General features: G+C 36.5%; 1 protein-coding gene across 3 annotated transcripts in view; it reads left to right on the top strand.

Moving 5' to 3' along the window:
* SGCZ (sarcoglycan zeta) overlaps window positions 1-18,192 on the top strand; it is a 318,224-nt gene that overhangs the window by 147,751 nt on the left and 152,281 nt on the right. For 2 of the 3 annotated variants that reach the window (XM_060001371.1, XM_060001369.1), the window contains exon 2: window positions 13,453-13,554. The exons of the other annotated variant lie outside the window; for it this stretch is intronic. In XM_060001371.1, the coding sequence (XP_059857354.1) occupies window positions 13,453-13,554 (102 nt within the window). The remainder of the gene's footprint in view (window positions 1-13,452; window positions 13,555-18,192) is intronic. 3 annotated transcript variants of the gene reach the window in all.

Below are 18,192 nucleotides of genomic sequence, written 5' to 3'. Positions count from 1 at the left end.
TGCTTAGATGTTTTAAAGAGAATTTCCTCTTTTTAATTAGCAGTTGGATTTTTTATTCCTTTAGCATGCAGGAAAGAATAAATAACAAAAAGAAATCTTTTTTAAACATCTTTATTGGAGTATAATTGCTTTACAATGGTGTGTTAGTTTCTGCTTTCTAACAAAGTGAATCAGCTATACATATAGATATATCCCCATATCTCTTCCCTCTTGTGTCTCCCTCCCTGCCACCCTCCCTATCCCACCCCTCTAAGTGGTCTCGAAGCACCAAGCTGATCTCCCTGTGCTATGTGGCTGCTTCCCACTAGCTATCTATTTTACATTTGGTAGTGTATATAAGTCCATGCCACTATAACTTTGTCCCAAATTACCCTTCCCCTACCCGTGTCCTCAAGTCCATTCCCTAGTAGTCCTTTATTCTTGTCCTGCCCCTAGGTTCTTCATAACCATTTTTTTTTTTAGAGTCCATATATATGGGTTAGCATACAGTATTTGTTTTTCTCTTTCTGACTTCACTCTATATGACAGACTCCAGATCCATGCACCTCACTACAAATAACTCAATTTCTTTTCTTTTTATGGCTGAGTACTATTCCATTGTATATATGTGCCACATCTTCTTTATCCATTCATCTGTCGAGGGACACGTAGGTTGCTTCCATGTCCTGGCTATTGTAAATAGAGCTGCAGTGAACATTGTGGTACATGACTCTTTTTGAATTATGGTTTTCACAGGGTATATGCCCAGTAGTGGGACTGCTAGGTCGTATGGTAGTTCTATTTTAATTTATTTAAGGAACTGCCATACTGTTCTCCATAGTGGCTGTATCAATTTACATTCCCATTAACAGTGCAAGAGGGTTCTCTTTTCTCCACACCCTGTCCAGCATTTATTGTTTGCAGATTTTTTTGGTGATGGCCATTCTGACTGGTGTGATGTGACACCTCATTGTAGTTTTGATTTGCATTTCTCTAATGATTAGTGATTTTGAGCATCCTTTCATGTGTTTGTTGCCAATCTGTATACCTTCTTTGGAGAATAGTCTGTTTAGGTCTTCTGCCCATTTTTGGATTGGGTTGTTTGTTTTTTTGATATTGAGCTGCATGAGCTGCTTATAAATTTTGGAGATTAATCCTTTGTCAGTTGCTTCATTTGCAAATATTTTCTCCGATTCTGAGGGTTGTCTTTTTGTCTTGTTCATGGTTTCCTTTGCTGTGCAAAAGCTTTAAAGTTTCGGGGTCTTTTCTGTTTCCATACAAATTGTGAAATTGTTTGTTCTAGTTCTATGAAAACTGCCAGTGGTAGTTTGATAGGGATTGCATTGAATGTGTAGATTGCTTTGGGTAGTATAGTCATTTTCACAATGTTGATTCTTCCAATCCAAGAACATGATATAACTCTCCATCTGTTTCTATCATATTTAATTTCTTTCATCAGTGTCTTATAGTTTTCTGCATAAAGGTCTTTTGTCTCTGTAGGTAGGTTTATTCTCAGGTATTTTATTCTTTTTGTTGCAGTGGTAAATGGGAGTGTTTCCTTAATGTCTCGTTCAGATTTTTCATCACTAGTGTACAAGAATGCAAGAGATTTCTGTGCATTAATTTTGTATCCTGCTACTTTACCAAATTCATTGATTAGCTCTAGTAGTTTTCTGGTAGCATCTTTAGAATTCTATGTATAGTATCATGTCGTCTGCAAACACTCACAGCTTTACATCTTCTCTTCCAATTTGGATTCCTTTTATTTCCTTTTCTTCTCTGATTGCTGTGGCTAAAACATCCAATACTGTGTTGAATAATAGTGGTGAGAGTGGGCAACCTTGTCTTCTTCCTGATCTTAGTAGAAATGATTTCAGTTTTTCACCATTGAGAACAATGGTGGCTGTGGATTTGTCATATATGGCTTTTATTATGTTGAGATAATTTCCCTCTATGCCTAATAATGGAGGGTTTTTATAATAAATCGGTGTTCAATTTTGTCAGAAGCTTTTTCTGCATGTATTGATATGATCATATGGTTTTTATTCTTCAGTTTGTTAATATTGTGTATCACATTGACTGATTTGTGTATATTGAAGAATACTTGCGTTCCTGGAATAAACCCCACTTGATCATGGTGTATGATCCTTTTAATGTGCTGTTGGATTCTGTTTGCTAGTATTTTGTTGAGGATATTTGCATCTATATTCATCAGTGATATTGGCCTTTAGTTTTCTTTCTTTGTGACATCTTTGTCTGGTTTTGATATCAGGATGATGGTGGCCTCGTAGAAAGAGTTTGGGAGTGTTCCACCCGCTACTATATTTTGGAAGAGTTTGAGAAGGCTAGGTGTTAGCTCTTCTCTAAATATTTGATAGAATTCGCCTGTGAAGCCATCTGGTCCTGGGTTTTGTTTGTTGGAAGGTTTTTAATCACAGTTTCAATTACAGTGCTTGTGATTGGTCTTTTTATATTTTTTGTTTCTTCCTGGTTCAGGCTTGGAAGGTTGTGCTTTCCTAAGAATTTGTCCATTTCTTGCAGGTTGTACATTTTATTGGCATAGAGTTGCTTTTAGTAATCTCTCATGTTCCTTTGTATTTCTGCAGTGTCAGTTGTTATTTCTCCTTTTTCATTTCTAATTCTATTGATTTGATCTTCTCCCCTTTTTTTGTGATGAGTCTGGCTAGTGGTTTAACAATTTTGTTCATCTTCTCAAAGAACCAGCTTTTAGTTTTATTGATCTTTGCTATTGTTTCCTTCATTTCTTTTTCATTTATTTCTGATCTGATCTTTTTGATTTCTTTCCTTCTGCTAACTTTGGGTTTTTGTTCTTCTTCTTTCTCTAATTGCTTTAGGTGTAAGGTTAAGTTGTTTAGTTAGATATTTCTTGTTTCTTAAAGTAGGATTGTATTGCTGTAAACTTCCCTCTTTAGAATGGCTTTTGCTGCATCCCGGAGGTTTTGGGTTGTCGTGTTTTCATTGTCATTTGTTTCTCGGTATTTTTTTATTTCCTCGTTGACTTCTTCAGTGATCTCTTGGTTAAGTAGTGTGTTGTTTAGCCTCCATGTGTTTGTGTGCTTTACAGATTTTTTCCTGTAATTGATATCTAGTCTCATAGCGTTGTGGTCGGAAAAAGTACTTGATATGATTTCAGCTTTCTTAAATTTACCAAGGCTTGATTTATGACCCAGGATATGATCTATCCTGGAGAATATTCTGTGAGCACTTGAGAAGAAAGTGTATTCTGTGCTTTTCAGATGGAATGTCCTATAAATATTAATTAAGTCCATCTTGTTTAATATTTCATTTAAAGCTTGTGTTTCCTTATTTATTTTCATTTTAGATGATCTGTCCATTGGTGAAAGTGGGGTGTTAAAGCCCCTTACTATGATTGTGGTACTGTGAATTTCCCCATTTATCGGTGTTAGCATTTGGCTCATGTATTGAGGTGCTCCCATGCTGGGTGCATAAATATTTACAATTATTATACCTTCTTCTTAGATTGATCCCTTGATCATTATGTAGTGTCCTTCTTTGTCTCTTGTAATACTCTTTATTTTAAAGTCTATTTTGTCTGATATGAGAATTGCTATTCCAGCTTTCTTTTGATTTCCATTTGCATGGAATATCTTTTCCATCCCCTCACTTTCAGTCCGTATATGTCACTAGGTCTGAAGTGGGTCTCTTGTAGACAGCATATATATGGGGCTTGTTTTTGTATCCATTCAGCCAGTCTACATGTTTTGGTTGGAGCTTTTAATCCATTGACATTTAAGGTAGTTATCGATATGTATTTCCTATTACCATTTTCTTAATTGTTTTGGATTTCTTATTGTAGATCTTTTCCTTCTCTTGTGCTTCCTGCCTAGAGAAGTTCCTTTAGCATTTGTTGTAAAGCTGGTTTAGTGGTGCTGAATTCTCTTTGCTTTTGCTTGTCTTTAAAGTTTTTGATTTCTCTGTCAAATCTGAATGAGATCCTTGCTGGGTAGAGTAATCTTGGTTGTAGCTTTTTCCCTTTCATCACTTTAAATATGTCCTGCCAGTCCCTTCTGGCTTGCAGAGTTTCTTCTGAAAGATCATCTGTTAACCTTACGGGGATTCACTTGTGTGTTATTTTTTGTTTTTCCTTTGCTGCTTTTAATATTTTTTCATTGTATTTTATATTTGATAGTTTGATTAGTATGTGTCTTGGCGTGTTTCTCCTTTGATTTATCCCGTATGGGACTCTCTGTGCTTCCTGGAGTTGATTAACTATTTCCTTTCCCATATTAGGGAAGTTTCAACTATAATCTCTTTACATATTTTCTTAGTCCCTTTCTTTTTCTCCTCTTCTTCTGGGACCCCTATAATTTGAATATTGGTGCGTTTAATGTCCCAGGGTTCTCTGAGACTGTCTTCAATTCTTTTCATTCTTTATTCTGCTCTGAAGTAGTTATTTCCACTATTTTATCTTCCAGGTCACTTATCTGTTCTTCTGCCTCAGTTATTCTGCTGTTTATTTCCTCTACAGAATTTTTAATTTCATTTATTTTGTTGTTCATCATTGTTTGTTTGCTTGTTAGTTCTTCTAGGTCCTTGTTAAACATTTCTTGTATTTTCTCCATTCTCCAAGCTTTTAGATCATCTTCACTATCATTACTCTGAATTCTTTTCCAGATAGACTGCACATTTCCTCTTCATTTTTTAGGTCTGGTGGGTTTTTACCTTGCTCCTTCATCTGCTGTGTGTTTCTCTGTCTTCTCATTTTGCTTAACTTACTGTGTTTGGAGTTTCCTTTTCACAGGCTGCAGGTTCATAGTTCCTTTTGTTTTTGGTGTCTGCCCCCAGTGGCTGAGCTTTGTTCAGTGGGTTGTGTAGGCTTCCTGGTGGAGGGGACTAGCGCCTGTGTTCTGGTGGAGGAGGCTGGATTTTGTCCTTCTGGTGGGTAGGTACGCATCTGGTGGTGTGTTTTGCAGTGTCTGTGCCCTTATTATGATTTTAGGCAGCCTTTCTGCTAGTGGATGGGGTTGTGTTCCTGTCTTGCTAGTTGTTTGGCATAGGGTGTCCAGCACTCTAGCTTGCTGGTAGTTGAATAGAGCTGGATTGGCATCTTGGCATTGAGAAGAAGATCTCTGGGAGATTTTCACCATTTGATTTGATTCGCCATTTCGCCACCTGAAAAAGAATTCAGAATAATGATAGTAAAGATGATCCAAAATCTTGGAAATAGAATGGAGAAAATGCAAGAAATGTTTAACAAGGAACTAGAAGAACTAAAGAGCAAACAAACAGTGATGAACAACACAATAAATGAAATTAAAAATTCTCTAGAAGGGATCAGTAGCACAATAACTGAGGCAGAAGAATGAATAAGTGACCTTGAAGATACAGTAGTGGAAATAGCTACGTCAGAGCAGAATAAAGGAAAAAGAATGAAAAGAATTCAGGACAGTCTCAGAGACCTCTGGTACAACATTAAATGCACCAACATTTGAATTATAGGGGTCCCAGAAGAAGAAGAGAAAATGAAAGGGACTGAGAAAATATTTGAAGAGATTATAGATGAAAACTTCCCTAATAAAGGAAAGGAAATAGTTATTCAAGTCCAGGAAGCACAGAGAGTCTCATACAGGATAAATCAAAGGAGAAACATGATGAGACACATATTAATCAAACTATCAAAAATTGAATACAAAGAAAATATATTAAAAGCAGCAAGGGAAAGACAACTAATAATACACAAGGGAATCCCCATAAGGTTAACAGCTGATCTTTCCACAGAAACTCTGCAAGCCAGAAGTGAGTGGCAGGACATATTTAAAGTGATGAAGGGGAAAAACCTACAACCAAGATTACTGTACCCAGCAAGGATCTCATTCAGATTTGAAGGAGAAATTAAAACCTTTACAGGCAATCAAAAGCTAAGAGAATTCAGCACCACCAAAGCAGCTTTACAACAAATGTTAAAGGAACTTCTCTAGGCAGGAAACACAAGACGAGGAAAAGAGATACAATAAGAAACCCAAAACAATAAAGAAAATGGTAATAGGAACATACATATTGATAATTACCTTAAATGTAAATGGATTAAAAGCTCCAACCAAAAGACCTAGACTGGCTGAATGGATACGAAAGCAAGACCCGTAATATGATGTCTACAAGAGATCCACTTTGGACCTAGGGACACATACAGACTGAAAGGGAGGAGATGGACAAAGACGTTCCATGCAAATGGAAATCAAAAGAAAGCTGGAGTAGCAATTCTCATATCAGACAAAACAGACTTTAAAACAAAGACTATTACAAGAGACAAAAAGGACACTACATAATAATCAAGGGATCAATCCAAAAAGATATAACAATTGTAAATATTTATGCACCCAACATGGGAGCACCTCAATGCATAAGGCAAATACTAACAGCCATAAAAGGGGAAATTGACAGTACCGCAATCATAGTAGGGGACTTTAACACCCCACTTTCACCAATGGACAGATCATCCAAAATAAAATAAGGAAACACAAGCTTTAAATGATACATTAAACAAGATGGACTTAATTGATATTTATAGGACATTCCATCCAAAAGCCACAGAATACACTTTTATCTCAAGTGCTCATGGAACATTCTCCAGGATATATCATATCTTGGGTCACAGGTCAAGCCTTGGTAAATGTAACAAAATTGAAATCATATCAAGTATCTTTTCTGACCACAACTCTATGAGGCTAGATAACAATTACAGGAAAAAATCTGTAAAAAATACAAACACATGGAGGCTAAACAATACACGACTTAATAACCAAGAGACCACTGAAGAAATCAAAGAGGAAATCAAAAAAACCTGGAAACAAAAGACAATGAATACATGACAACCAAAAACCTATGGGATGCAGCAAATGCAGTTCTAAGAGGGATTTTATAGCAATACAATCCTACCTTAAGAAACAAGAAAAATCTCAAATATACAACCTAACCTTACACCTAAAGCAATTAGAGAAAGAACAACAACAACGAAAAAAAAACCCAAAGTTAGCAGAAGGAAAGAAATCATAAAGATCAGATCAGAAATAAATGAAAAAGAAATGAAGGAAATGATAGCAAAGATCAATAAAGCTAAAAGCTGGTTCTTTGAGAAGATAAACAAAATTGATAAGCCATTAGCCAGACTCATCAAGAAAAAAAGCGAGAAGACTCAAATCAATCGAATTAGAAATGAAAAAGGAGAAGTAACAACTGACCCTGCAGAAATACAAAGGATCATGAGAGATTACTAAAAGCAACTATATGCCAATAAAATGGACGAAATGGATAAATTCTTAGAAATGCACAACCTTCCGAGACTGAACCAGGAAGAAATAGAAAATATGAGCAGACCAATCACAAGCACTGTAATTGAAACTGTGATTAAAAATTTCCATCAAACAAAAGCCTGGGACCAGATGGCTTCACAGGCGAATTCCATCAAACATTTACAGAAGAGTTAACACCTGTTCTCCTCAAACTCTTCTAAAATATAGTAGTGGGAGGAACACTCCCAAACTCATTCTAGAAGCCCACCATCACCCTGATACCAAAAGCAGACAAAGATGTCGCAAAGAAAGAAAACTACAGGCCAATATCACTGATGAACATAGATGCAAAACTCCTAACAAAATACTAGCAAACAGAATCCAGCAATACTTTAAAAGGATCATAAACAATGATAAAGTGGGATTTTTACCAGGAATGCAAGGATTCTTCAATATATGCAAATCAATCAATGTGATACACCATATTTAAAAATTGAAGGAGAAAAACCATATGATCATCTCAATAGATGCAGAGAAAGCTTTCAACAAAATTCAACACCCATTTATGATAAAAAAAAAAAAAAACCCTTCAGAAAGTAGGCATAGAGGGAACTTACCTCAGCATAATAAAGGCCATATATGAGAAACCCACAGGCAGCATCTTTCTCACTGGTGAAAAACTGAAACCATTTCCACTAAGATCAGGAACAAGAAAAGTTGCCCACTCTCACCACTGTTATTCAACATAGTCTTGGAAGTTTTAGCCACAGCAATCAGAGAAGAAAAGGAAATAAAGGGAATCCAAATGGGAAAAGAAGAAGTAAAGCTGTGAGTGTTTGCAGACGACATGATACTATACATAGAGAATCTGAAAGATGCTACCAGAAAACTACTAGAGCTAATCAACGAATTTGGTAAAGTAGCAGGATACAAAATTAATGCACAGAAATCTCTTGCATTCCTATACACTAATGATGAAAAATCTGACAGTGAATGTATGGAAACACTCCCATTTACCATTGCAACAAAAAGAATATAATATCTAGGAATAAACCTACCTAAGGAGACAAAAGACCTGTTTGCAGAAAATTATAAGACACTGGTGAAAGAAAAGATGATACAAACAGATGGAGAGATATAGCATGTTCTTGGATGGAAGAATAAACGTTGTGAAAATGACTATACTACCCCAAACTATCTACAGATTCAATGCAATCCCTATCAAACTACCACTGGCATTTTTCACAGAACTAGAACAAATAATTTCACAATTTGTGTGGAAACACAAAAGACCCCGAATAGCCAAAGCAATCTTGAGAAAGAAAAAACGGAGCTGGAGGAATCAGGCTCCCTGACTTCAGACTATACTACAAAGCTTCAGTAATCAAGACAGTATGGTGCTGGCACAAAAACAGAAATACAGATCAATGGAACAGGATAGAAAGCCCAGAGATAAACCCACGCACATATGGTCACCTTATCTTTGATAAAGCAGCTAAGAATATACAGTGGAGAAAAGACAGCCTTTTCAATAAGTGGTGCTGGGAAAACTGGATAGCTACATGTAAAAGAATGAAATTAGAACACTCCCTAACACCATACACAAAAATAAACTCCAAATGGATTAAAGACCTAAATGTAAGGCCAGAGACTATCAAACTCTTAGAGGAAAACATTGGCAGAGCACTCTTTGACATAAATCACAGCAAGATCCTATTTGACCTGCCTCCTAGAGAAATGGAAGTAAAAACAAAAGGAAACAAATGGGACTTAATGTAACTTAAAAGCTTTTGCACAGCAAAGGAAACTATAAACAATACCAAAAGACAACCATCAGAATGGGAGAAAATATTTGCCAATGAAGCAACTGACAAAGGATTAATCTCCAAAATTTACAAGCAGCTCATGCAGCTCAATATCAAAAAAAACAAACAACCCAAGCCAAAAATGGGCAAAAAACCTAAACAGACATTTCTCCAAAGAACATATACAGATTGCAACAAACATATGATAGAATGCTCAACATCACTAATCATTAGCGAAATGCAAATCAAAACTACAATGAGGTATCACATCACACCAGTCAGAATGGCCATCATCAAAAAATCTACAAATAACAAATGCTGGAGAGGGTGTGGAGAAAAGGGAACCCTCTTGCACTGTTGGTGGGAATGTAAATTGATACAGCCACTGTGGAGAACAGTATGGCGGCAGTTCCTTAAATAAATAAAAATAGAACTACCATACGAACTAGCAGTCCCACTACTGGGCATATACCCTGAGAAAACCATAATTCAAAAAGAATCATGTAGGGCTTCCCTGGTGGCTCAGTGGTTGAGAGTGCACCTGCCGATGCAGGGGACGCAGGTTCGTGCCCCGGTCCAGGAGCATCCCGCATGCTGCGGAGTGGCTGGGCCCGTGAGCCATGGCCGCTGAGCCTGCGCGTCCGGAGCCTGTGCTCCGCAACGGAAGAGGCCACAACAGTGAGAGGCCGGCATACCGCAAAAAAAAAAAATGAGTCATGTACCACAGTGTTCATTGCCGCTCTATTTACAATAGCCAGGACATGGAAGCAACCTAAGTGTCCATCAACAGATGAATGGATAAAGAAGATGTGGCACATATATGCAATGGAATACTACTCAGCCATAAAAAGAAACGAAATTGAGTTATTTGTAGTGAGGTGGATGGACCTAGAGTCTGTCATACAGAGTGAAGTAAGTTCAGAAAGAGAAAAACAAATACCTATGCTAACCCATATATGTGGAATCTAAAAAAAAAAAAAATGGTCATGAAGAACCTAGGGGCAAGATGGGAATAAAGATGCAGACCTACTAGAGAATGGACTTGAGGATATGGGGAGGGGGAAGGGTGAGCTGGGACAAAGTGAGAGAGTGGCATGGACATATATACACTACCAAACGTAAGGTAGATAGCTAGTGGGAAGCAGCAGCATAGCACAGGGAGATGAGCTGGGTGCTTTGTGACTACCTAGAGGGGTGGGATAGGGAGGGTGGGAGGGAGGGAGATGCAAGAGGGAAGAGATATGGGGACGTATGTTTATGTATATCTGATTCATTTTGTTATAAAGCAGAAAGTAACACACCATTGTAAAGCAATTATACTCCAATAAAGATGTTAAAAAATTTTTAAATTAAATAAATGGAATATAACTATATATCTGCCGCCACTTTTTTTTTTTTTTTTTTTTTTTTTGCGGTACGCGGGCCTCTCACTGTTGTGGCCTCTCCCATTGCGGAGCACAGGCTCCGGACGGGCAGGCTCAGCGGCCATGGCTCATGGGCCTAGCCGCTCTGCGCAGCATGTGGGATCTTCCCGGACTGGGGCACGAACCTGTGTCCCCTGCATCGGCAGGCGGACTCCCAACCACTGCACCACCAGGGAAGCCACACATTTTATGTTATATAGAAAATATAAGAAGAAAACACTGAGCTTAAGAATCAAAACTTTCCAAAATTGAATATGCATATAGCATAGGTAATATCACATTTAACTTTGGATGCCCAATTCTTTTATTTTTAGCCATCTTATAAAAACATTTTTTAAGATTAATATTGAACTGGGAATTACATTCATGATAGAATTTGTTTCTCTTTACTTGAGATAGTCTAATATTTGCCTTAAACATTTGCAAAGCAACTCCATGGAGAGCACTCCCGAACATTGCCTTTAGGCAGGCATTTGAGAATATACATGGACAGTCAGTGTGTGAGATTTAGCCAAGAAAATCCCTCTGAAACAAAATAATATTTTAAAGCCGCACATCACTTTACATGTACTATTATTCTAGGCTCTGTGCAATATACAGGGTTGTGTCTCCAGTCTACATCTGCAGCCACTCCTCAGGTGTTCTCTGGACCTCATGTCCGGTCATGTCCGGAAATGTTCTCACCTTCAAGATCTCAAAATCTGAGTTTCCATTTTCTGATGATAAACCTGTCTTAGCATTTCTCGTATTTTTTTAACTCCTATTGAACTTGATGATTAATTTATCATCTGTTGCTATTCTTTACCCTATGCTATTTTTGCAGCCAGACACAATTGTTCTGGCTTTACATGTCTCTATCCAACAAGAAAAAAATAATAGCCTTTTAAGGGGCATCATTTTTTTGTTACTTTAGAACACCACGTACCTATGACTTTCTGCCACTCCTGTCTAGTAAATCCTCAGTTTTGAATCTCTCTCACTGTTAATTCTGCCTGTTTCTGTTGCATAATGTTGCAAAACTAATTAGAGCCAGTGAATGAGCAACCCTGTAATTAATGTCTATATCAGAGACACTTCAGTTTCAAAAGTGAGAGAGGATATTATAAAACTGGTGTAAACTAGCTCTGTCTGAGAGAAACAAAAGTAGGCCTATTTTCCCATCAGAATTTGTCTTCAGAGATGCTTGAAATTTTCTTATTTTTAAAAACTTTTAGGCATTTCTAGTGTCAGCTTTAAGTTTAAGCTGACAAGAAGTTCAAGCTCAAGAAGTGAATTCCTCTGTCTCATCCCAAATTCTGTTCAACCAGAATCAATTCCTTTCTCCTTCCATGAGAAGACAGATCTCACCACCTCAAAATATTTCTCTCGGTCTTCTTAGTCCTTTTCTTTGTCTGAGTTTAAAAAATAGTTCTTCAGTTCTTACTCAAAATTCTATTCATCGTTCTACTTCTCCGTTGGCTTTCTTTTGAGGTCAGAGCAGAGGGTTGAGGCTGGCCATCATAATCTCTCGCCTTTCCTCTTCTACTAATCCCAGCCTCCCTGGAGGTAGAAAATACGTCTTTCCAAGCCACAGACCTAGGCGTTATCTAGGAGTCCCTCTTTGGTTTTATATACATTTTTTCCACACAGGACTTGCTCATCCATCATGATAGATTCAAGCGAGACTTAAGCAACTGTCACACCCCAGCCTGCTTTCTACAGATGCGTTGGTTGATGGATAAAATTCTTTTTTCCAGGGTTGCTACTGGAAGTAGTTAGAAAGTCCAAAGTTAGAAAGTTCAAAGCTGAACTTATTTTTTCCATTGAGCCTACAAATTTTACTAGTCCAAGTGTAAAAATCACTACATATCCTTACATAGTCATAGTTGTGAAACCTTGGGTCAGTCATAAATGGCCCTCTTTTCAGTATCTCCAGATAAAATTAGTCACCAGGTCTTGAAGGTTGCTCTTCCACCACACTTCTCACACTTATTACCAAGGTGTGCATTATTATTGATACTCTGTCAGATAGCTCCACATAGTACTTCTACCAGTTTCATCTTAAAGCATAACTCTGATCATTTCAAGACACTGAGCTATTCGAGAACTTTTTACATTCCGTCTCTTGGACGCTGTTGTACATACAGACCCCTTAGTTTGCATTCATGGCTTTTCTTTCTCTGGCCTCAAAACATACTCCCAGTTGTTTTTGCTCACAATATTCCATGAGCCAGTTTGGATGGCATGCTATTTCCTAATTGTGTCCAGAATGGTCATTTTGTTCCTCCCTCTAGGGACATCTTCTGTTGAAACTCCGTATTCTTAAGGACTTTATCGTAGTCAGTATCTTCCATCACAAATGGTTTACTCTCCAACCAGATGTGAATTCTCCTTTCTTTAATTCCCATGTTCTTACTATTTTTACTTTTTGTCTCATAAATATTATTTGTATACTGGTTTACCCTCCTCATAGAGTATTATTTTCTAAAGAAAAGGATGTATGATTAACCCATGGTTAAAACACTGGGACACCATTCTTACTTACACTAGTCAATCATTTATTGCTTGTACAAATGTGACTATTTGATTGTAGTAGAAATATGTGTATAACTGTCATGTAAAAATAATACTAGATCTCTCTGCAAAGTTGTTTTCAATAATCAGGTAGTAAGTATCATTTTACCTAATAAATAGTTAAAAGGATTGATGCATGAAGAAAGTACAGGATTTATTCACAGATGAGTCCCAGTCTCTGTTAGAACATGAAAGAGATACTAGGTCCTTTATAATCCTCTTTCCCTGTTCATTTTAAACAGAGCCCACCATATGCATGCAAACTGCTGCAATCATTCATTAAGTAGATTCAACCTCTCATTTTCCTTAAATCATCACTGATTTGAGCTTACTGTTTTCTCAACTTAGGCCTAAGAAAATTATGGCCAGTTATTCATTCTCTAATTAACCTAAAAGTGAACTATATTTCATTGCTTGTAGGATGGTATGGGAAATCTGAGAGTCACCAAGAAGGGAATCCGACTTGAAGGTATATCTGAGTTTCTACTTCCATTGTATGTGAAAGAAATTCATTCCCGAAAGGTATGTGATACTGGCTTTGGCTTACTGTAAAAGATAATTTAGAGGTTATGTTTTAGTTTAAAATAGGAGGACAGATACCCCTTATCTCTTCAGTATGCATTTAGTTATTTTAAGCTAAAGACTTATTTGAAGAAATCAAAACAATGAAACAATTGAAAAACCAGTGGAGAAGTTAATTTCAAACTGACAAATTAGAGAGCCATTTCCAATTAAACTGCAGTGTTGCTTTTGTTAGTCTCTAAAATATGCCCTTCTGTTTTCAATGGATGGACCTTAAAAATCCAGTTATATTAATTCCAAAAGGGGCATTTAACATATTTTGAGTAATTTCTGCAAGAACCTTGACTTGAATAAATGATATTAATTCAATGTATTTTACATCTTTTCAGCTTTAACGGACATGCATTTTCTAAAAGTGGTGACAAAAAGTCTTAGTACAGAAATTAACTTTATTTCTGGATGTACATTATTTAAAACCAGTAAGAATATTTATTCTTTCAAATGTATGTGTGTATGTGTGTGTGCTATGTGTGTTTTATCACCTAGCAGCATGCTAAAACTCAAAACATTATAGCTTAGACATTGTTCATTTTGGCTTAAGTGTGTTATTTCTCAGAAGGTAGTATCTTTGGTACATCAGAATCTCACTAGACTCTTTCAAATGTAATAGACTTTCCCCTGGGATATGTGTGTATGTGTGGAAATAAATTTAGTGAAACAAAATAATTAGAAAGATTGTTATATAAAACGTGGAAAGATTACTAACCTTATTTCTTAAATATGAAAGTGTATTTTCGACTAGAATGTTTTAATATTAGCAATATTTTAGCAAATGAGTTGCATAGTAAGCCAAAATTTTATAATTTGCTTCGAGGCTATTTTTCCCTTAAATATCAAAGTGAACACAGAACAAAGGATTCTTTTTCATAAAAATTTTAATTAGGATAATTATATTAAGGTTAAATTTTATTTTGTTATGTGTGAACTTGCAGAGCTTCCTAATATACGCTATTGACTGCTGCTCTGGGTACTGGAAATTTTTTATTAAAATTACTTTCTGGATTTAGGTCAGAGAATAAATAATACAATAGACACATGTATGAACACCTGACCTTACTGATTAAACTATCAAAACTAATTAAACTTAAAATAAAAAGTTTGGTGTTTTTATTTGATTTGATTGTTAGGAAAACTGAAAAAATATAGCATGCTTACACATATTGGCATCTTCCCTTTGACTGGAAGTTATCACCACTCTGTTATTTTCTGGTTCCTTCTTGTGTTTCACACCACTAAGCAGTTTCATATTTGAAGAAATGAAAACTCATACTTGGAAATAAAAACAGTACTTAACATAGGACAAAGGTGAGAGTCATCATAGGCGGGAACTTCTTTGAAAGTATATCCTATTGATAAGTCTGGGGACGGCAAGAAAAAAAAAAAAAGATTTATCTTCAAAGCCATTTTAGACCAATTTGGAGCAGCTTCCTGGGAGTACAGTTTAGAGAAGAATTGTGAAGCCTGCTGCCAGCAGGAGGGTCATAGAATTTACCTTCCTAGTAGGAACATTTTTGAGAGCAAGCAACAGGTGTAAACGAGGATACTCCTGGGAAACAGGGATGTATGTTCACTCCAACTATGGACCAAATAAGAAAGAATTCACTGATGTTATAGCATTAAAATGTGAGGTGGTGGCACATGGGCTTTCTAACTTTTATCCCTGGGAAAGTTCACAAGCATTCCTTTTTTTTTTTTTGCGGTATGCGGGCCTCTCACTGTTGTGACCTCTCCCGTTGCGGAGCACAGGCTCCGGACGCGCAGGCTCAGCGGCCATGGCTCACGGGCCCAGCTGCTCCGCGGCATGTGGGAGCTTCCCGGACCGGGGCACGAACCCGTGTCCCTTGCATCGGCAGGCGGACCTTCAACCACTGCGCCACCAGGGAAGCCTGTTCACAAGCAATTCTAAAACTCACCGTATTGATGGAAATTTATATGCTCCCTTTCATATCCCCTGTCCTGTCGCTTCTCCTCTCGTTATCATTTGCCTCTCAGTAACTGCGAAGCATGATACAGCCCAGGCAGGTGGCAGCATGTTCCATCAGCAGTCAGATGGGAGGACTGGTTTGAGAACAGAAAAAGAAGGAGACTCATTTATTCCGTGGAAATGTCTCTACCCACATACCACACAAAAAAATAAATATTTAAAATAAAGAGAAATATATCTTTTATAAGCAGTCCCCATTTTAGGATTCTCTTGTCCATGAATGCATGCAGTTGTTTTTTCTCTGCCATGAAGTTTATTCAGTGTTTCAAAAAGCCAGCCACAATGTTCCTGAGCCTTAGTTTTCTCATTAATAAAGTGAGTTTGGTAGAAACTTATCAAAATACGTGATTCTTAGGTTAAGAAAGAACACAACAAATTCAGTAATACTAGTAGAGATGAGGTTTTACATTATTTTTTTAATTCCACTTAGTCCAGTCTTTCCACACATTTTCATGTATTCAAATGTTTTTATGATGAAATGTCAAAATTCCTGTAGGTAAGATAAAATCTATTAAATTCAACAGGTACTTACAAAGATTCAATTAAGCTGAGAAAAATAGTAGTGTACAAACAATTTTGATTTGTGCAGGTTTTTTTTCCTGCAGTTTTGATTTGTGTGTGTGTTTGTGTGTGTGTTTTCCTGCACTAATGCCAGTGGATTGCCTTCTTTCTATTTAGCCAGTATTCCACTCTGAAATAATTTTCTTATTTAAAATTATTTTCTGGTTACATAGGTATTTATTTAATACTATACATGGAAATGTAATACATTTCTATTGGTCAGAAAATGCAGTTGCCCACAGACACACACACCTAGCCTCCTAACTTAATAAACCATGGGCTGTTTCTACCCTACAAGCTAATTGTAGGGTAATTGGCTGTCTCCACCACCAAATTTCTATAGATACTTGAAATTCTATTATTATCCAATGCAGTTTACTCTCTTATTCATGCTTTAAAAAAAAAAACAAACCTTTTTGAGTGGTTGATCATATCAGCACACAGAAAAACATATTCTATGTTTAAAGTATCTTAGAATTCAATGCATCTTCAAAATTAACATTATTTTCAGAGAGTAGGTACTCACCGAACATTTGTGAAGTTAAATATATAGTTTTCTTCAGATACAAAATATTCAAAGAACTTGGAATTTGACCTTGCATATATTATAACGTTCTGAATGGGTCTTTAGTGCATGTGGTCTAACTTTAGGTTAAATATTTGAAGTATCAGGAAATTAGGACTTGTAATCACCAGTTTTTTAATGTAATTGAAAAATTTCTCAAGGTTTCATGAATTCAGAGAGCTCAGGTGGTTAGATTATATTTCACTGATTGTTACCAGAAAAAAATTGCATCATTAGTTCTCTAGGACTATCTTAAGTATTATCCAACTTCATCTGATATTAGCTGAATACCTCTCTTACTTTTTTCCGTTTAAGGATCCTCAGTTAAGGTGGTACCTCACTATTGCCCCTCATCCCAGCATCCTGCATGACAGATTGATAATTGTGTCAGGGGAATGGCTACCAGATAATTCCAGTTCCTGTAACTCCACAGCAAAACAAAGAAGTCTGCATTTTTTTTTAGGATTCCTGTGTTAGCAGAGCTGTGAGCAATGTTCTACCCTCTCTTCACTTCCAGTCATTTCACTTGGCTTCAGAGCTGTGATACTAACTGGGTTCTTGGTTACAATCAGTTTTTCATCTCCTGTGTTCAATTCTTCTTTATATAATTCAGACAGAAAGCCATGGAGACAAGCAAGTTCAGCAAACCTCTTCCCTGGTTACACAACATGATAAATCTCCTGACCCTGTGTCCTCCAGCTACCTTGGCAAATCTCTTCTATGCAAGTTTCTTTCTCCCATGCAAACCAATCATAAATAGATATCTGCAAGCTTCTATAATCTTTTTATTATTATCATTCTTATTATTTCACATTCAGTTGTTTAATACTGACGAACTTTATTATTTACTGTAATGTCTTTATTCAAGTTAAAACACACCCAACACACAAATCATCCCAAAATCTTTACACTCAAGAAAAAAACCTGTTAACATATGGTGAACATCATGACAGTTATATAATTATATATTTGCACAAATAAAAAAGATAAATATATAGGGAGACATGTACCTGCTATTTATAATTAGTATATTATACATAATTAAATAGAAGAAACATAAACTGACATAAATTGGAAAGAATTGCTGACCTTTAATATTTTTTTACCACAAAAATGTTTTTTTTTAACTGTCTTTATGGTTAAGAATAAAAGACAATGAAAACCATTAGGAAGTTGGATGCATTAGCTCCATGTTTTCATTTCAGACGGTGTTCATTAACTCCCTGCAGTGCAATTTGGGGTGATTAGCTTCTCTCCAGTTTGTCTTCACCCCTATTCATTTTCAGGTTTTTCTGATAATTATATGATTTTAACTTTGTCAGCGTTCATAATATTTACATTCTGTTCTGCAAATTTAATTGCCTTGGCACTCTGGTCTTAATTCACAATACAGATGCCTGCCATCCTCACCACCAGTCCTTTTTTTATGGATTCTCCAGGGCTGAGTTCATTATTCAAATCATTCCTT

Source organism: Delphinus delphis, chromosome 21, assembly GCF_949987515.2.
Source record: "Delphinus delphis chromosome 21, mDelDel1.2, whole genome shotgun sequence".
NCBI lineage: Eukaryota > Metazoa > Chordata > Mammalia > Artiodactyla > Delphinidae > Delphinus > Delphinus delphis.
The sequence above is the reverse complement of the archived record's forward strand: the minus strand, read 5'-3'. Positions and strand labels throughout refer to the sequence as shown.